Raw genomic sequence first — 21371 nt, forward strand, 5'->3', positions numbered from 1 at the left:
ACAAATATCTTTAACATCTCGGTGTACCTTGTTTTTGAATATTCACTCAGATACACACACTCATGCACAGATTTTACAAAAGTAGAGTTATAATAGCTCTGCTGTCTGTAACTTGCTTTCTGTAAAATATTTCCTTGTCATTGAATATTATTTCCCTCTTCATCTGTGTTACCTGCCTATTAGTTCATTTTTAAAGCTCTGTTGAGATGTAATTGATACACAGTGTCCTATGCTAGTTTGATGGATACCCAGAGCATAGTTCATCATTCCTCTGTTGTTAGCTGTTTACATTGTTTTCGGGTTTTCTCCCGATGATGAACATTTTCTCATCAGCCTTTCTTTCCGCAGAATCTTTGGGAATATTAATTCTGTCGGAATGAAATTCCAGTGTCAGAGGATATAAACGTTTTAAAGCTGTTTTAAAATAAGAACAACCCTGTGTCCTAATTTATATGTTTACCGTTCATGTCCGTTTCTAACACCCTGGTCAGGACTGGGCTGGTGTCCCCTTAGGGTTTCTAGCTTTCCTAAGAAAAGTATTTGAGGAGTTTTCACTAATCTGGGGAATTTACAAGTACTTTTTATTTGCTTGGGTGAAGTCATTTCTCCAAAATTTGGCTGCATTAGGAACAGTGGAAAGAGTCCCATAGTTATTTTAGAGATATGCAAAGCCTGTTAGTGTCTTAAAAACAAACCACGTGGGTTGTATAAATTATTAATCCCCTCCTCATTCTGTCATGCAGGTGGCACAGGTGAAGATGTTGTGCATCTGAGTAGCCACGTGTGTTTGTGTTTATAAGAATTATCATTGTTTGCATAGGAACAGTTTCATGTTAAATGTTGACTATTCACATCGCTTGCTCTTGGCTGGAATCGGAGCTGTGGCTGTTTTTCAGGAAATGTTAAAATTGAGTTATGACTTGAATTAAGGACTCTGAAATAATGTCTTGGCTTTGATGTTGCCTGACACCCACATTTGAGAATGGGTTTATAGATTGTATTCATTTAGCAAAGTGTGTATTAGTTGAGTGCTGAATATTCCTGACGCTGAGTTAGGCACATAGGGAGAAGTGGGTGGGGAAAATGCAAACAGGCATAGGACAGTTTGGGACAATGGGTGACCTTTTTTGAAATTTTGTCTTCGCACAAAAGAGGAATTTCTTTTTTGAAAGTAACTGCGTGAACCTCCACAAATAGGGATTATCAACTCTAAGCAAGCTCTTGCCTCTGAGAATTCAGTGTCTCTTACGAGCCTTGGCTTCTGGCTTCTGGAAGGTCCAGGCCAGATTGATGAGCAACTGACTACCAGCCGCCAAGCACAGGTCACACCATGCATGTCCTGCGCTTCACTTCAGACGGAGGCCACTGGGAGCAACAGGCAGCTCCCCAGATGGGGCCAAAAAGAAGCTGCTCTGTGTGGTCTGTGGGCCCCCAGCTGAGAAGGCTGCCCATCTTCCCGGCTCCCTCTCCCTGCTTTCCTGGAGCTGCACTCCGCAGAGCTTAGGGATTTCCAACTGGAGAGGCTCCTCTGGGGCCCTGCCAGAAATTTGCATCACAAACGCCAAAGGGGCCCACCTTCTTGGCTTTGTGGAGGGTTGTGTGGCAGAAAATTCCTTCTGCTGGAACTCCGCCTCCCCACCTCTCTTGGCTTTGTCTCTGCCTCTTTGTCCATCACTCTGGTCATGGAAATGAGAAGGGGTCCTGCAGCCTGTTTAAAGAAGAGATTAGCTTCTGCTAGGGAAAGGATGCCACAGCTCGGGCTGAGGTGAGAGGCTTCTGGTCACTGGGAAATATCAGTCTATTGAGAATCATTTGTTCTTCTGATCATGTTTCTTTTAAAATGGATCTATACTGAGAGAGAGAGACGGGAGAACCTCAGTTAGGAAAACAGACAATGCAAGAAAAATTCTTCTGCTTAGGCTGACTCTGAAGCCAACGTGAGTTAAGAAGAAGCATGAGAATCACTGTGTTTCAGCACTGAATTTCTCTCTGAACCCTGGTCAGGGAGAGCGTTGTAAGGTCAGGGTCTGCTGCAGGGGGTGGAACACATATAAGCACCTAAGAATGCTCAGGCCCCATGCCAGAAAACTATTTTGAAAAAGTGCAGTGATTGCTTTATGTGTTACATATACAGGCACACACCCCTACAAGTATTCATTTTGATGCAGTTCTGTTAAGAGGTTAACTGAGGCATGTTGAAGTTTTTAGAGTGTATTTGAGTAAAAAGCAGAATCGGTCCGTGCCAGACTGGACACGGTTAGGAGGAATACTCTACCCACCAGAACTGGTGGGGGTTGGGGGAAGACTCGTACTGAGAAGAGGCGGAAGCAAAGCAAGGGAATTGTTTGACTGGTTGTGGTTTAAAGTGTAGCTGGCTGTTTGCGATTGCTCTGCCTTAGGTTTCCATTTCCTAACCTGGAGGCATGTGCAGGTTTAGGGCTTTGGATTGCTTATCTAGGCCACCAGAGTATTAAAGCCACCTAGGGCTAAAGGCGTCTTTGTTTAATTATTTTAACAGTTCCAAACTTAATGGAAACATTGCAAGATCAAGTTTCACCAGTTGTCCTGGTGATGTCCTTTGCAAAGATCTAACTCAAGAGAGCCCCTTGCACCCAGTTGTCCCATCATCTAATCTCAACCGGGAACGATTCCTTACTTTTTCCTTTTCTCTTGTGGCTTTGGGACTGTTTGAGATTATAGGTCAGCCATTTTTAGAATATCTTTCAGTGGGGGTTGATGAAAAGGTAATTAATTAAAGGTAATTATCCAGGAAAGATAAAAGCATGGCACTCATGCAGATGTAAAGCTGAACGTGTGTTAAAAGAATGTATTATTGTACTCCTGTGATATCAGGGAACCAAGCAGATGTTTTCATCAGTTCAAAGGAAGCATCAAAAGGTCACAAATTTGTAGGGCGCAAAGGAATGTTGAAATGAATTGCAAGTGGAGATAAAACTGGTTTCTCACCTGCAGGGAGGAAGTCCATTAAATTGCTGCTAGACCAGGACAAAATATGCATATTCCTCACTTCCCTACACCTTAAAGACAACAGGGCTGGAATCTGATAACCCAGAAGAGTAAGATGTAGACACTGCAGAATTTCCCATTAAAACACACATTCTTTTTTTTTACAGATTCATCCAATGTTTTCTCTTTTTAGACCCCTATTATATATCTTTGGTGGCTCTTTGTCTTATTACCGGTATTCACTTTGACCGCTTGTTAAGGTAGTCCCTTCCAGGTGTCTTCCTATGATGCTATTCCCCCCTTTGTAAAAAATTAAGAAAGAATATTTTGGCATTAGTTACACCAGGGGAAAATGGTTCAGATCAGGCTTGCATGTTTTCTCCCAGAGATTGGGTTCTTCCACAGTGTCAGCACACTACTCTTCAAAGTGATAGAGACCCATTTGTTCCTGTTTTATGCAGTGAGCTGTAATCTATTACTATTATTATTTATTTTGATGCTCACTTTAACTTGGATATGGCTTTGGAAGCTTCTGCAAGCTTTCTTCTGTGCCCTGCCTTGTCTCCCATTATTCTTTGAGCATTTCTTTACTTTGGGGGCTCAATGAAATGTTCCAGGCTTATCTGGATTTTCCTTGCCCCAACCCTGGCAGGAGCATCTCCCCAAGGAGCCCCAGTTCCTTTTGGTAGAGGTTAGTGTTTGGCTCTTACAACAAGGCCCCGACTCTGCTCAGGCTTGCCTCCCCATGGCCATCTACTTCTTTCATGCTAAGCAATGGGTTTTGAAGGAGGAAGAATGGAAGCTAATATATATCTGGAAGAAAAATGTCCCCTGCCATGTCAGTGTACAAAGGATGTTGTGGCCATCAAGCCATCAGCCTCTGCAGCTGCCCCCACTGTGAGGGCATTCTGGATGGAGAAAAGCAGGATACCGGCCCTAGATAGTTAAGGTGCATCTCAGAGGGAGGATTTCAGTGAGTCCAGACTCTTGCTGCTTCTCATACACAGAAAAGCACTAGATTCATTAACTTTAGGATGCCTAGTTTTTCTTTAATTCACAGTAATCTTTTGATGTTCTGACTACCTGGTCTTTGCTGCCAAAACTGTCTCTCCTGGCTCCTCTTCAGAGCAGTCCCTCAGAGCTGTCTGAGAGGCTGTCTTCTGGGCTTAAGTCCTCAAAAAGTCCTCCGAATAAAACATAACTCTCAACTTTTAGATTGGACATTTTTTTTCAGTACCCCCCCCCCCCCACACACACACATTTTAAAGAAGGGCAGGTAAAGGAGGGGGAGGAGAAGAGGAAGATGAAGATTTCTTTATACACATTTTTAAACCCCTAGTTTTATCAAATACTCGGTCTGATCTTCTTACGGTCAGTTAGGTTTCTGAAGTGGTTACATTCCATGCGGTTAAAAAATGCGAAACTTCTTCCAAATTGAGTACTCTACTCTGCATCTACATTATATACTTTATGGTAGTGAATTACAGAGCAAGGTTCTGCCCTCAGGAAGCTGGAAGGATGGTGAGATGTCCTGCCTTACAGCAGATGTATTCCCAGCACGTGCACACGGGGGCCGAACCCTCAATCTGGTCAAGGAAGTGAAATTGGAGGTCAGGGGGACTTCCCAGAGGGGCCTAGAAGCAGATGAATTTGGGGTAGAACTTAGATTGCCTAACCCAGTGGAAGTGGGGGGGGGCAGGGAGAAGGGTGGGACGGTGGAGGGTGGGGCGTGGTATTCCCCATAGAGAAGGAAGACCTAATGCCAGACTGGAAGAATGGGAATTGGCATTGGCTTGACTCTGACCTTTTCTGATCTTCTTGACCTAATCTTCAGTTTTTTTAAGAAGCGTGATTGATTGTCCTTTCTTGCAGATGAGGATTGTTTATTGTGCCCTTTTTTGCAGGCTACCACCCCAGAGTTCTCTGTGTGTCGTCCAAGACTATTTCAATGTCTCGTGTCTTCCTTCAGAAGAGGCATTTTGTGTGTGTGTCTTAAGCAAAGAGACAGTAAAATTAGTGGGCATTTTACCAACAAAAGATAATCAACTCTTTCTTCCTTGCTGAGCATATACTTAGAAACAGCTGGACTAGTACTTTTGGGCTCTACTGTTTCGTTGAAAATATGTCCTTCCTTATTTCTAGGGATTTCCTTTCACTGAATATATAACCCTTTGGATCCAAATGGAGTGTGTTCTTATTGCTTTTACTGCAAATGGAGTAGATTGGTTACAGTAGTTTAATCCCTGTCTTTTGATTGTTTCTTATCATTAAAAAACACCATTTTATTACTTGGAGAAATGTTTTGAAATGAAGTTCCCTTAATGACATTTAAGTCTGCCTGACATTTTATCCTGGGCTTTCTGATATGCAGTTTATGTAAAAATCATTGCTTTCAAACCTGCGCCTCACATGACTGTTTTTCAATTTTGCAGACGATACCAGAAACTGCAGAAAATCATGAAGCCTTGGTAAGAATTTCTGATCAGTCGATACAGATGATATAACACTTCCTTCTTCTCTGCATAATTAAACCCTGTCCTCTGACTGATTGTGTAACTCTGTGCCTAGATATTTTGAGTAAGTAAAATTTTTTTACTTTCTTTTTGATGTTCTTATAAACAGGTTCTTTAAAAATTTATTTCCCTTTTCATTGCTTTGTGGTAGAAAGAATATGTTTGTAACCACAAAATGATCACATCAGGATTGCTACCCTTCTCCTAGAGCAAGGCTAGGCATAATTTTATATAATACTTTAAACAAAAAACTTTCTTTTTTGTGGCCTATTTGATGTTCAAAGTCAGAAGTCTTTGATTTTCTTCAATGGCTCAGTAAGAAAAAGATCTGCATTTAAAAAATATTCAGGATTGAAGTATGGAATGAAAATTATTTAGTTGGAGTCTGAGAAAGTGTTCAGTCACCGATATATTAAGTGCATTGCATGGCAATTGCGTCTGGAGATCTCAAAACTTCTTTCTTAGCGGATTCCCTCTTCAGTGCCTATACTGTCCTCTAAACAAGGTGAGTCCACATAGGGTCTAACAAGCTCTCTATAATAGGATGAATGAATTTCCATTTTGCCAAATTATTTGGCATACAATTTCAGTTTGAGGAGGAAGACCGAACAGCATCTGAAAATGTGCACCTTATATTTAAGGCTTCAGAGAAAATCCTGATCACCTTCAGTGTACAATACTGCTCTTAAATCACTCATCTTCCCCTCTCCATCCCACCAGAAAAAGTATTAGCTGTAGGACCTCTTCAGCTATTAAATTCTAGTAGATATCGAGTTTTAGGGTAGAGCTGCTTAAATCTACTTTGGATGTATATTTTTACTGTAGTGGATGCACTTAATGGTAATGGCAGTAGAAGCCATTTTTTTTTTTTTTTTTTTTTTTGAGGATTTACTCTGTTCTGGGCACTGTCTCGATGTTTATGCTTGTTACTTCAAATTCACACTTATAGCCACCACACAAGATTAGTAAAAATTAGCGTTATTTCCTTGATGCAGAAGTTAACACAAGGACCTGGGATTCAAACTGATTTTTTTCTCTACAATTTGCTAACGCATAAGAATTTTGGGCTCTGAAGCCAAAGTAGTTTCTTTTTTTTTTTTTTTGTCTTTTTGCCATTTTCTTGGGCCACTCCTGCGGCATATGGAGGTTCCCAGGCTAGGGGGTCTAATCGGAGCTGTAGCTGCCGGCCTACACCAGAGCCACAGCAGCGTGGAATCCGAGCCGCGTCTGCAACCTATACCACAGCTCACGGCAACGCCGGATCGTTAACCCACTGAGCAAGGGCAGGGACTGAACCCGCAACCTCATGGTTCCTAGTCGGATTCGTTAACCACTGCGCCACGATGGGAACTCCCCAAAGTAGTTTCTTAAAATTTATCTGCCAGTGGTTTTAATCTTTTGGCACATAGGGGTTTTGGAGTGTGACTAGTTGTGGATCATGATTTCTGTTTATCAATTATAGACACATCGATGCTTAGGGCCCTGGTTCTGCTAATGGCAAGAGTAGCTTAATCAGACCAAGTAATATAAATAATAGGGATAAAATATGAACAAAATAGTGCAAACAAAAATATCTACAAACAACTATTTGAAGGAACTGGATAGCCACTGAAAGTAGACAGGAAGGAGAAGTCAAGTCAGTCTTTGCGAGAACAAATAGGCCCCAGATGAGATTTGTGTGTTTGCAGCATTTTGCCCAAGGATCCCTATTCATGCAGGTAGCAAGGGGTGACAACCCCCCCCTCAGTCTTTGTATAGTTTGGGGATGGCAGAACAGCTAGATAATTAAGGGGAATCTATGAAAGAAAGGAAGCTCAGAGGGCATGATACCACATATTTATGTATAAATTCTGCTCATATCTATCACTGATCACCAAAATGTGAATGTGCATGTGTGTATGTAAAGCCCAAAGGGACCTGGTAAAATCTGCAACTGGAAATGGAAAGAACTGAGAAGAGATTTAAACTGCCACTCACTGTGGAGTTTGGAGTTGGACTCTAGCCAGATTAACCTCTTTCTAGAACAAAAACAAATACTCTTCAAAAGAATAAAACTGAATTTTCAGCCTTGATAATGTTTCATTCCCAATATTCAGAGCACAATAAAAAATTACTTGGTATATAAAGAATAGGAACAGATGACCCATACTTAAGAAAAAAGATAAAGTTTTAGGTCCGAACCTGCTCTTGAGATGACCTAGATGTTGGAATTAGCAGATAAAGATTTTAAAGCAATGTTTATAAATATCTTAAAATACTAAACAAAAGTATTAGCATATTGAATTCACAAATGCAGAGTCTCAGCAGAGAAATGAAAATGGTGAAAAATAACCAACTGGGAATTATAAAACTGAAAGAATCATATTTAAAATGAAAAATCCGGGAGTACCCGTCATGGCTCAGTGGTTAACAAATCCAACTGGGAACCATGAGGTTTCGGATTTGATTCCTGGCCTTGCTCAGTGGATTAAGAATCCAGCATTGCTGTGAGCTGTGGTGTAGGTTACAGACGTGGCTCGGATCCTGCGTTGCTGTGGCTCTGGTGTAGGCTGGTGGCTGCAGCACTGATTTGACTCCTAGCCTGGGAACCTCCATATGGGGCCAGTGTGGCCCTAGAAAAGATAAAAAAGACCACAAAATAAAATAAAAGTTAAAAATAAAATAAAATGAAAAATCCACCATAGGAGTTGAAGATGGCAGTAGATACAGTATAAATTACCCAATCTGAAGCCTAGATAAAATGAATAGTGAATAATTGTCCTGTGAGATAGTAACAGTTGATTTAAAATGTGTTTAATTAGGGTATCAGAATGAGAGGAAAGACATAATGGGGTAAAAAAAAAATTAGGAAATAATGACGTAAAATTTCAAAATGTGTTGAAAAATATAAATATATAGATCTAAGAAGCTCATTGAACTGCAAGTGGGAAAAACAGAAAGAAAACTATACCTAGAAACATCACAGTCAAAATTCTGAAATTGAGGGATAAAAATGATACATTGAAAGCAGTTAGAGAAAAATAGCTTGTGACATTAAGAAAACAAAAATAAGAGTAAGAACTGACTTCTCATTAGAAACAGTGGGAGCTAGAATGCAACATCTTAAAAGTGTTGAAAGAAAAAAAGAACTTGTCAACCAAGAATTCTTTTCCAACACTATTTTGAAAGTGAAGGTGAAATACAAACAGTTTTAGAGAAAGGAAAACCAAGATGATTCATCGTTACCAAATATACACTGCTGGAAATATGAAGGTGGTTCTTCAGTCCAAAGGGCAGTGATATTAGATAAAAATTGGAATCTACAGGAATGAATGAAGAACATGAGAAATTCTAAATGTGTGGTAACTACCAAAAAAAAAATATATGGTTATCTGTTCTTCTTTAAAATTCCTCAAACTTCTTTAAAAGACATATAATATATAAAGCTAAAATCATAACATGACTTTGGAGGGTTTATAACGTATGTAGATATATATGATGATAAGAACACAAAAGATGGTGGATAAAAGAAACTGGATTACAGCAAGCTTCCTGTGGTACAGTCTTCTACTTAAGTAGATGTTAATATGTGAATGGTACATACTGCAGTCCATTAAGTCACCACTAAAAGAGTTAATGCAGGGAGTTCCCGTCGTGGCTCAGTGGTTAACGAATCCGACTAGGAACCATGAGGTTGCGGGTTCAGTCCCTGCCCTTGCTCAGTGGGTTAAGGATCCGGCATTGCTGTCAGCTGTGGTGTAGGTTGCAGACGTGGCTTGGATCCTGTGTTGCTGTGGCTGTGGCGTAGGCCGGTGGCTGCAGCTCTGATTCGATCCCTAGCCTGGGAACCTCCATATGCCGCAGGAGTGGCCCAAGAAATAGCAAAAAGACAAAAATAAATAAATAAATAAATAAAATAAAAGAGTTAAGGCAAAAAGGCGTAGCTCAAAATCCAATGAAAGAATTAAAATGGACTACTAAAAAGTAATTTGATTATTCAAAAAAGGTAAGGAAAGAAAAACAGAGAAAAAAAACAGTTGAGACAAATAGAAAAGACATGATAAAGAAATTGACTCAAACTTAATAACATTAATAATTACCCTTAATGTCAATGGATTAATCACTCTAGCTAAAAGGTTTCTGATCAAATTTGAAAAAGAAGGGCTCAACTATATGCTGTTTATAAGAGATATGCTATAAATACAAAGTTGCATGTAGTTTGAAAGTGGAAAACATATGCCATGTAAATGCAAATAATAATAAAACAGTGGTTTTATTAATATCAGATAGAACAAGGATCAAGCGAATATATTATCAGAGATCAAGAGGAATTTTTCACAATTAAAAATGGTTGGCTCATTTGGAAGACAAAGTTAAATGTGTATGTATCTAATATAAAGCTTTAAAGAGCATAAAGCAAAAACTGAAAACGAAAGAGAAATATAGACAAATCCATAATTATAGTCAGAGATTTTAACACTCTCTTCTAATCATAGGAAAACTAGGCAAAATTAATATGAAGATCTGATTTACACTATAATAGATCTTGGTTTGTCATTTATATAGAGAGACTCACACCCAGCAATAGCAGAATACATATTCTTTGCAAGTGCACATGGAATTTCACAAAGATAGATCAAATGGTAGGCCATAGCAAGTCTGTTGTCAAATAATTGAAATTATACAGATTATATTTTTTTAACCATAATGAAATTCGATGGGAAAGTTGCTGAAAAACTGCAGATGTTAGGAAATTAAAAGACATGCTTTCATAATACCTAAGAGTCAAGAAAAAAAATCACCGTGATTTAGCATTTAGCAAAATAAAGGAGAAAACTTAAAGAGAAAAATCATCTTAATAGATACAGAAAAGAGATAATTGATACTGAAAAAGATTTCAGAGCACTCAATACCCATTCATAAAAATTTCTCAGCAGTCTAGGAATAGAGGGAACTTCTTCAACTTGATAAAGGCCATCTGCAATAGGAAGTGTTGTACTTAAAGCTGGAAGACTGAATCCCCATCTTTCCCACTAAAGATTGGGATTAAGGCAAATAATCTCACTTTTTACACTTGTACTCGACATTGTAGTACAGTTTTTAGCCATAATAATATATCAAGAAAGAAATAAAAGATGTAATGACCAGAAAGGAAGAAGTAAAACCAAATCTATTCGTAGAAGACATGATTGTCTATGTAGAAAAGCCTAAGGAATCTACAAAGAAATGCTGTTATAAGTGAATCTAGCAAGGTTTCAGGATATATATAGCATTAGTGTATAAAAGGGTTTTATTTGTATATGTTAATGGCAAACAGCTAGAATATGGAATTTTATAATTTCCATTCACAAAGTGTCAAAAATCATAAAATTTTTGGCATAAATTTAAGAGACATCAGTGTCTATTCCCTGAAAAATAAATATATTGCTGAAAGAAATTAAAGAAGAAATTAAGTGGAGAATATACCATTTCGTGGATTGGGAAACACAATATTGTTATAGCAGTTCTTCCCCAAATTAGGCTCAGTGCTACACAGTCTTTTAAAAAGAAATTACACGCCAATCCTAAAACTTAAAGGAAATGCTCAAGACCCAGAATAGCCAATAGAGTCTTGAAAAACCCTAAAAATCAACAAAGTTGGAAGATTTCATTAACTGGCTTCAAGCCTTCTATAAAGTTAGTTACTAAGACAGTATGATATTGGCATAAGAGGATAGATGGATCCATGGAATAGGATAAAGAATCCAGAATTAATCCACAGATTAATTTTCAACAAAGGAGCCAAAAGAATGTATGCTAACATAAGTCATGTTGTGATCCTGAAGCCTAAGGAATGTCTAAAGGGCAATTTAGAAATCCATGTGTTTCAATGTATTTAAGTTTTACCACAAACAAAATAAAAGACTTGGAAAAATTCAAAGGGAGGGGCAGAACTTTATTCATTAACGTTGGCAATTAGGGATATACTCCGTATGGTTTATTAATAGCGTGGAAAGTAGCCTTCATTTTCATCTTTCTCTACTTCTCTCTTGGGCATGGCACCCAGTGGAAACATTTGGAAGCATATACTTTTATAAAATTAGCAGCATAAATTTAAATGCTTTGAGATTGGCTGGATTTTGTTGGAATGAAGATGGTCTCTACTGAATTGATGAGAAACATTTATTTGAATCATTCCAGCACACATGGTGTGTTGGCTGTGACACGGCTCTCAACCAGCATGTCAAGTTTGCAGTCGGCTTCATTTGTGGCAGTCGGTACTGCAAAATCTTTAGCTTAGCACTTTATAAAAAACAAATAAACCAAACAAATGAAAATGTGCCCCGCATGTGCCATGTGGTTGCTTTTTTAATATTTGCAATCCTTTGAGCCTTGATCTTGGGCACCCCGCTCTGATTTCAGAGACAGGCCCTTGGCTCCTGCCTTCCCTCTTTGGAGCCTGAGTCGCTTCTCCAGCAGTGAAAATAAACATCTGTGTGAGGGTTTGATAAGCGCTTTTATAGCTACCTCATTTGAAATGAGGTGATTGCATCCTTTGATTTGGAAGGTAATAAAATTTTAGCATGGCCGTCCTTTCCTTGCAGCTGAGGCTTTGAAGCTGAATTTTGAAAAAATTCTTCCGTTTGGAGACCTAATATGCCATCCAACAACCAGTTATAATGAACTCTATGTGTCACGTATATACTATATATATACATAGGATGGTAAATATGTGTGTCATATGTTTTATAATATATATCTAACACACAAACATATCTAATAACATTAATATCGATGTTATATGATATGCATGATTATGTATAATATGTATATGCCTAATAACATTATATCCATAGAGTATATACTTATATATTTAAATAGATAAAATGCAAGTAGATGATATTTATATAAATTACAAGTACAAATTTTGTAACATTTATGTAAAATATTATTAGATGGACAAGAGAGGGATCCTTCCTCTGGGCATCCTGGTGTGTGATGTGAACAAGCTTCTCTCCCTTGTCACCAGTTGTTCACAGTAACAGATGACTGCCAAGCCCAGGAAGCCCTAGCTCTGGTCTCAGAAATGGGGCTCCCCTTCCTTCACAGCCACGGAAACTGAAACCCTGGCCCCCAGAGCAGCTCAGAGATTTGGAAACCAAAAGACGCTCTTTCTCTTTTTCTCCATCTTTTTCTTGGGTCCTTGCAGCCTGTAGGTGTCTGTAGGCAGTTCTGGAGCATTTGAGCAGGAGGGACAATCCCCAGATGTGATGAAGGCCACTTGGATTATGTGTCCCTTGAGTGAGGAATGGCATCATTTTGCCCGTAGATATTTAGAGAGCATAAATATAATTTATCTTTTGCTTTTAAAGCAGTTAATGAAGACATATGTCTAGACCCAGCTACAGGGATTGTAACGAAGAATTCGATTCCAGCAGTGTGTGTGTTCCTTTCTCCCTGCCTGTCCCATTGCTTCTTCTCTTAGTGACAACACTGAGGCAGTGTTTTTGCTCTGCATGGAGGCCATGGATGCAGCCTCCAGTGTCACCTAGGTGAGACTCTTTTAGCTGTTGAGGGCTTTCAGCTTGCCAGGTATAAACAAATGGCAACCATTAGTTATCAATTGGTGGTTGTTTTTCCTTTTTTTAAGTAAAAATATTTGCTAATATTGTTTACCACTAATAATACAATAAAATAATAAATTAGCTAATATTGTTTGCTAATAATTCTATACATTATGTAATAATGCTTTCACAGTAATACTAATGCCCGCGTAATGTATTAATACATTTTACTAATGGCTTTTATTTCCAGACTCTCTTCTTTCTTTTTTTTTGATGACCAGCCCTGTAGCATATGGAAATTCCCAGGCTAGGTGTTGGATCGAGGCCTATGCCACAGCAAACCTGCATCCTCATGGAGACAAGTTGGGTTCTTAACCCTCTGAGCCACAACGGGAACTCTTGCTCCCTTACTTTCCTGAGGCAACTTTCCTTTTTTTGCAATGTGATGTTTGATTTTCCTGTGACTCACTGTAGAAAGAGTCATTCCGGGATTTTTATAGAACCTTTCTTTCTAGTCTTTTTAATTAGTTTTCCACCTGTCTTTCTATTTTTTTTGTTGTCTTCTTCGAGTAAGTTTGAGTTTTCTGGTGTGCGGTTTCTTTGGGGGGCCACAATCCTCTGATGCCACCTAGGGGGCACCCGTGAGATTGGGCTTGCTCATCTGTGACTCAGAAAAGTCTTTTTCAAAGTGTTTGCTGTTTTTCGATCTGGCTTGAATGGTTTGGCTTTCCCTGCAATTTTTTTGTTTTTTTTCCTGGCTCCAAGGGCAGAGAATTCTTCACACAATGAAAACAAACACTGGAAAATCATGAGCTTTGTGTACCTTTTAAAAATATCACCTTAGGAACTTCCTGTCGTGGCTTAGCGGAAATGAATCCGACTAGTAACCATGAGGTTGCAGGTTTGATCCCTGGCCTTGCTCAGTGGGTTAAGGGTCTGGAGTCGCCATGAGCTGTGGTGTAGGTCGCAGATGTGGTTCAGATCCCGCGTTGCTGTGGCTGTGGTGTAGGCCGGCAGCTACAGCTTCGATTAGACCCCTAGCCTGAGAACTTCCATATGCCTCAAGTGAGACCCTAAAAAGACAAAAGGCAAAAACAAACAAATAAATAAATAATAAATAAAAACATCACTTGGCGTCATGGTAATAACTAACATTCACATGCTGCTTTCCACGTGCTCTGCACTGTTGGGCAGGCTGTAGGTACAGTAGTCCTTTCATTTCGCGGCAATCATCTGAATTAGGTATCCACACCACCGCTGTCATAGTGCTGCCCTTATTTGTAGTAAGTCAGGAAATTGAGGCAGAGGATGACTTGCCCACTTGGAACTGAAGGGGAACTTCTGTCTGACTCCAAAGCCACCTACTTAGCCATTTCCATCTAGTGCATCTCATTCCCTCTGATCTCTGGTAGCTTTTGGATCACAGTCCTTTCCTGAGAGCCGCTTCCTCTTTTGTAGCTTTCTTTTCAGCCTCACAGCTTCTGAGATGATAGAGAATTTCTAAGGTCCCTTATTGAGGCTGGGCTGAGAACACTAGGAAGAAGAGCAATTGCAACGCTGTTTTAAAAGGAAGATGAGCTTGCTTTCTATTCTACTAATTGGAAATGCACAGGAAGATTCAACCTAAACACATTATGAGACTTTGTAGTGAAGCAACTGTGGTATATATGTCGACAGATTAAAAATCTGAACAAGTAATGTTATTGAAAAAAATCAAGGAGTTCCCGTCATGGCTCAGTGGTTAACAAATCCGACTAGGAACCATGAGGTTGCGGGTTCGGTCCCTGGCCTTGCTCAGTGGGTTAAGGATCCGGTGTTGCTGTGAGCTGTGGTGTAGGTTGCAGACACGGCTCGGATCCCGCGTTGCTGTGGCCCTGGTGTAGGCTGGTGGCTGCAGCTCCGATTCGACCCCTGGCCTGGGAACCTCCATATGCCGCAGGAGCGGCCCAAGAAATGGCAAAAAGACAAAAAAAAAAAAAAAAAAAAAAAAAATCATGCCCATGAATCAGTGTGGTTGCCTATGGTGTGGAGAATCTGATGGATGTAGTTCAGTGTACTTGAAGAGAGAGTACTTGTCTTGAGAGTTTTAAGTTAATATTTATTATGATGATAATTTACAATGGAGGTGAATTTCTGCAAAAGTCTCACTGTCGCTTTGAAAGCACTAGAAACCAGGGTATTGTCTGATGAGGATCGTGGGTGGAGTTATTTTAGAAGGCAGTGCTTCTACCTGAGCTTGCCTCATCTCTGTTTGGACTTCTAACCCACTCATGAGACCCTTGCTATAGCCTCTGCATCACAGCAAGTGTATGGCCAGCCAACGTTATTATCTACAATATTCTAGGATATTCTATAATGCCTATTAACTAAAGATAAAGTGCTGGCCAGTGTGACATAGAAACGAATATGCTGGCATTCCCGTTGTGGCTCAGCAGGTTAAGAACCCAGGTTTGATCCCTGGCCTCGCTCAGGGGGGCAAGGATCTGGCATTGCTGCAAGCTGTAGCATAGTTCGCAAATGCAGCTTGATTCTGTGTTGCCCTGGCTGTGGTGTAGGCCACAGCTGCAGCTCAAATTCCACCCCAGCCCAGGAACCTCTATATGGCTCAGGTGCAGGTAATAGGAAAAAAGAAAGAAATACATATGCTTATTTAGATACATATTTGTATCTTTGTGTTAGCGTGTGTATGTAACTGCGTATGGACTTACCCAAACACACACACACACACAGAGGTATATATAGACTACATGAATCCTTTGCAAAGTGCAAATACTATTAGTAGGATTATTTCTAGCCTTCCCTATTGGAAACCCAGGGATAACAAAAGAAGCACAACACCTTCTTCCCAAGTTTTGTTTACTGAGAAGCCTCTTTAAGCTGTCATTTACTAAGTGCACTGAATGAAGTGCTCTACAGCAGCCCTGCAGTTAAGTGGACATCACTACCCAGTTCTTTAGTGGAGACAGAGACTCAGAGAGATCCGACTAGAGTGTATGCACACAGGTCTGTCCTCTGGAGGCCCTGGCTCCCTTCTGTGAAGCTGACCTGCCTCCTTTCTGCTGGAGGAGAAACATTTGCAAGGATGTTGTCTGTGGCCTAGCTGCTTATCCCAGCACCTTCTACAACTTTGCTCCCTTGAATTTATTCATCTTTCTAAGGCTTTCTTACTCCTTTTTTTGGCCACGGCCGCAGTATGTGAAAGTTCCCGGGCCGGGGATTGAACACACACCACAACAGTGACAACATCTGATCCCTAACCCACTACACCACCAGGGAACTCCCAAGCCTTCTCACTGCTGTCTTTGTGCTCCGCTCTTGGGTCCATCACCCTTATGCCTCTTTGTGTTTTCCAGCTTTGGAGACATGCTGTCCTTCACCCTGACAGCTTTTGTGGAGCTGATGGACCACGGAATAGTGTCCTGGGATACATTTTCAGTGGCATTCATTAAGAAGGTAATTCAGATTGCACTTCCCTAGGCTTAAATTACTTACTTCTTTTATAGATATTTTTCTCCGCTTTCAGTATATTTTACAATTGTTTCCTTTAGTTAGGTGTGTGAAAAGGTGAGTGTGATTTTTGATAATATTGTGGGGGTGGGGGTCAAGGCCCCCAAATTGTATATGAAAATAACATTTTCTCCCCGCTGGAATCCTAAGGGGCTGTTCATGAGAACCCACAGTCAAGGGAATCAAGGTGACGTGTTGATAAAACAAGAAAACCCTTTGCCGAGTCCTTGTTGTGAACTGTGTTGTTGTTAAGACCTAAGTAGAGTTTCTGCTGTCCTTGAACCTACTCCCCTCAACCAGGGGTTCAGGAAAAGGGAAAGAGGCAAAATACATGAGTGGGTTTGAAGCAGAGCTCTGAGAGAAAGAGGCACGGTAAGCCTGCTAACTTGTAATCTGGATACAGTAAGTACTTCTGGGATCATCTGGTTCAATTGGTTCCTTGTTCCTTAGGAGGAAGCTAACAAGGGGCAGGCCAAGGTGGACCTGGTATGGGGGGGAGGGGGCAAAGGAACCCCGTCCCCATTCCCAGCAATTGAATTGTAATCAAGACACTGCACATTTATAATTCTGGTTCCAGTCTTCTAACCAAAAATGAATAGCCCTGACTTTCTGACTCTTAAATGTAGTATTAAATCAAGAACGGTATTATTTATTAATTGGTTGGCTTATTTTTCGTCTCTTTGGATTTGTCAAGTAGTTTTAAATGCATTGTCATCTTTCTTCCTGCTGTTGGGAGCGGAAGAGGTGTCGGGAATACATAAATGTATCTCATAGGTCTAGATTCCTGGGAAAGGTTATCTAAAAGAATTTTAGAGAGTCTGTATGAAAGATAGAAAATCAAAGCAAAATCCAGAATGAGTCACTTGAATTTTTTAAAACATTTATTTTGAAATCATGGTAGACTTGTAGCAAAGTTGCAAAAAATAGTACCGAATGTTCCATATGCTCCTCAACCAGCTTCCCTAATGATAACATTTTGTGTAATAATAGTATGATTATTAAAACTAGGAAATTAACAGTAGGGCATTACTCTTTCCATTATTTGATTTCACCAGTTTTTCTACCAAGGTCCCTTTCTCTGGTTAAGAACCTGATCCAAGATCCAAGACTGCGTATAGTTGTCATGTCTCCTTAGTGACTTCCTATTTAGTAGTGCCTCAGTTTTTGTTTGTTTTTTTGTCTTTCATGACTTTGACAATTTTGAAGAATACTGGTTAGTTATTTTTTAGAATGTCCCTCAGTTTGACCTTGTTTGATATCTCCCTCATGGTTAGATCAAGGTTATGTGTTTTTGGAAGAATCCCAGAGAAGTAATGATGATGTGCCCCTTTCAGAGCATCACACCGGGGGATGTGATGTCAGTATGTCTTATGAATGGTGATGTTGACCTTGATTAAGTGGTCGGGATGGTATCTTCTGGGTCTCCCCACTGTGAAGTTACATCTTTTCCTTTGGAGGTTATTCAATACCTGGAGAGAGACACCGCCTGGAATTGAAGAGCATAGGAGAGCCCCTCGTCTGTTAAAGTGGGGTGTTGGGAATGGAAGCCCAACAGACTGAATATTTGCATCATGAATGTTGCCTGTTTATTTCAGACAAGGGCTGATTAGAAACCCAGGGCCGTTTTGATGCACCTCTGATTTTTTTTTTTTTTAATTTATGCGAGGGCGTAAAGGTCAACAGAGACAAGTAGTGGAAGCCACCTGGAAAACATGCAAAGGATGAGGCCTCTTTTTGCCTGTATTTGTGGTAGGAATTGCTGAAGAAAAGAAGGAAAGAAAGAGAGAAAGGAAGGAAGAAAGGAAGGAAGGAAGAAAAAGAGAGAGGGAGGGAAGAAGGAAGGAAGGAAGGAAAGAAAGAAAGAAGGGTAGTAGATGAGAAAGCCAAGGAAAATCTCTTGGATTAGGAAGTACTTTCCTTGGGTGGTGGCACAGGATGTAAGCATTAGATTATGAATGCAGAGACCAAGTTGCTGTATTCTGTCTTTCCGAGATAAAAGTTCTAGAGAAGCAAGTTCACATCTGAAGATCTTGGGTTTTGTGGCCTTTTTATATATTTAACATCATTTTTTAGTTCATTCTGAATGTATGGCAAGCCTTTCCTTCCTCCAGGCAAGTTGTTTGGCTTTTCGGTTGTTAGAGCCTCTTTTGCTATAAAATCCATGCTGTTCTGAACGTGAATTCCTTGAAGTTATGTTATGCTCTCATCTCCATTATCCCTTTTGATCCCCACAGCAATCCTTTGCAGAACAGAACAGATGGTCTTGTCCTTCCTGGTCAGGATGCTAGGATGCAGCAGCTTTGGGAGGCGAAGTGAGGTCACAGAGAGTCCCGTGGTTCAGGACTCCCTCCCCCACCCACCATCCTTGTGCACCTGTGCTTTAAGTGATAGAAAGAATAGCTCTTGAACCTGCTGAACTGACTCAGTGAACCAGCGTTGCCCCTTGTTCAGCCCTCCCTGACCTCAGTGATGTAGCATTAACCGATTTCTTCTGTTCTCCATTCTCCTTGGGATCTTGCATGCCCCTGTTGCAGCACTTATCACATATCTGTGAATTTTTTGTTCTTTTGACTGGCTCTGCCAAGAGACCACGAGTCCTTTGCGGGTATGGAACCACAGCTGTCTTCCTGCCTCTCTTCTCAGGGCCCGGCATAGAGGCGATCCTTGGCACATTTCTGTGAAGTGAATGAATTAAATTTGCTTTTGGAAACATTTTTTAAACCCTAGAACTTGAAGAAGAAAAAGATACAGTGCCACTGTATTTACATATATTTCAAGCAAACTTTCAGTTACCAGTAGAAAGGAATCACAAAGCTGTCTTTCTTTAAATGATGGGAGATGTAGTTAGAGAGACTGGCAATAGTTTAATTTTTTAATTTCTTATAAAAACGGTTTTCATTCACTGAAATTAAATTTAAAAATTTAGCCCTAAGGAAGCAATAACTATCAGTCTTGGTAGTTTAAATTTTTAAAAATTAAATATTTTTCAAAAGGCAATGCATTTAATCTATCCCATCCTTATTCCTAGCCATTCTGTTTCCTTTGCATTGCTACTTAGATCTAGATTCCCTATGTGAATTTTATAATTGATAGTTTTTGTAAGGTTAACTTTTTTATTCATTAGCTGGATCACATTCAGCACTTTGACAACCCAGGAATTGTACACAGGCAACTGTCTTTTAAATGGAGCTTTATCTAGACAAAAATCAGCTAGGAAATGTGCTGACAAAAGATGCTTATCTCTGTGGTCCAGGCTTGGCTTCCTATTAATGCCAAATTCATACTAGTTTGGAGAAATATTTTTTTCCCTGCCAGCCTCGGTCTCCTCTGACCAGCTATTTTTTTGTGTGTGGATAGATTCTGGTTTACAAACTTTATGGGTAGTAAATAGTATCATTTCATATATACCCTGAAACTTGGAATTCTTTGATGCTAATGTATAATGTTGTTGCTTTTTAAAAACTTGCCTGCTTAGGGAAAGGGTAGGAAAGCATGGAGAAAGAAATTAAAAAGAAAACTAGAACTTTCTGTGTTACAAGTTGGATTTCCTCTAGCCAAGTATAACATCCATGCCTTTTCTTGGAAGGAAAGTTTCCTACGAATGCTCTTGAAACCTTAGCTCTGCAGGAGGGCCTGGTTCACCCTGCAATATTTTCAGTGCCTGGATAAATATCCAGCCAGTTTTCGGTTTAGAGACCCAGTAATTTTGGCCTTTTAAAAACTTGAGAGGTTGAGACACTGCTTTGGGAAAACAAGTGTTCTCCGTACTTGCTTCAAATAATAAATCCTTCCTTCTCTGGGAGAAGGAAAAAAAAAAAAAAAAAACTTGAGAGGTTTATAAGTCTCTGCACAGATAATTTAAAATAGGGGAGTGGACCTCCATGTTCTCCATGGATCTTTTCAGTTTTGATAACATAAGACAATTTTAAGATCTCATTCTGGGTGACTGCGAGATGTTTACATGATTTTAGTAATTCGTATCATTGATTCATGCACTGCGATGCTCCTTAGCTTCTTAAAAGTCACCCAGATTTTCCCATGTTTTACTTAGGTAACTCTTTTAAATGAATGGAAGCATGTGGAGGTAATATATATATAAGCATTGCTAATTCCCCTTAGCTCTTCTTCTCTATGACACAGGCTTACTTTCAAGAACCTGTATTTTGACTGGTTTAGGCTGGTTCACCTGTGTTGGCCAAAAGTACAGAAATGGAGGTGGGAAAAAAAATGTAAAGGCAAAGTCATTATTGATTTGTGGGAAGACAAGGGGAATTAAAAATTTAACCAGATAATCTTTAACCTTCTATAGCTATACTATGATCTCTAGTTTTTAGACTAGACATAGAAAATGACATTTATATATTCACAAATTTGTACATGCATGAATAAAGCACCTCTTTATAGCCATGATGTTTGCCAGTCAGCTTTGATTCCTTGTTAATTAGTACTCATTAGATGAAAATATTGGGTCATGTCAATGTCTGGTTAAAACCACTAACAAATAAGGGAAAAGATAGAAGTTAGTTTCAAAAAACAACAAGTTTCTCTTGTAGAACTGTGCATAGAACCCCAACGGTTTGTGCACCTGCTCTCTGCCAGGCAGTACTCAGCTAAGTGTATCACACACAATTTTGTAACCTGTTTTAGGATTGCCGAAGTGATGGGATCTATATGGCAAGGTAGAGTTGAGTAATAGAAAAGATTGATTTTAAACAGTACATTGATGAAGGTAAGGGATCAGTTTCACAGTAGAGAAATGTATAGAAATGGCAAATAGAAATGGAATCTGAATGTGGGGTACACTGAATTAAAGCAAAGGCTACCAACAATTTTACTGCCATTGAGCAAGACTCTTGGGAGC

The 21371-nt window shown here is 39.7% G+C and overlaps 1 protein-coding gene across 11 annotated transcripts in view; it reads left to right on the forward strand.

Annotated features, from left to right (window-relative positions):
• Nucleotides 1–21371, forward strand: part of ELMO1 (engulfment and cell motility 1) — a 555188-nt gene that overhangs the window by 184578 nt on the left and 349239 nt on the right. For all 11 annotated transcript variants that reach the window (XM_021079239.2, XM_085005795.1, XM_021079236.2 and 8 more), the window contains 2 exons: nucleotides 5400–5435; nucleotides 16357–16456. In XM_021079239.2, coding sequence (XP_020934898.1) covers nucleotides 5400–5435; nucleotides 16357–16456 — 136 coding nt within the window. The remainder of the gene's footprint in view (nucleotides 1–5399; nucleotides 5436–16356; nucleotides 16457–21371) is intronic.

This window comes from Sus scrofa, chromosome 18 (assembly GCF_054392235.1).
Source record: "Sus scrofa isolate SSC_HxYL_T2T_F1_AM1 chromosome 18, Sscrofa_HxYL_maternal_Yorkshire_Landrace_v2.0, whole genome shotgun sequence".
NCBI lineage: Eukaryota > Metazoa > Chordata > Mammalia > Artiodactyla > Suidae > Sus > Sus scrofa.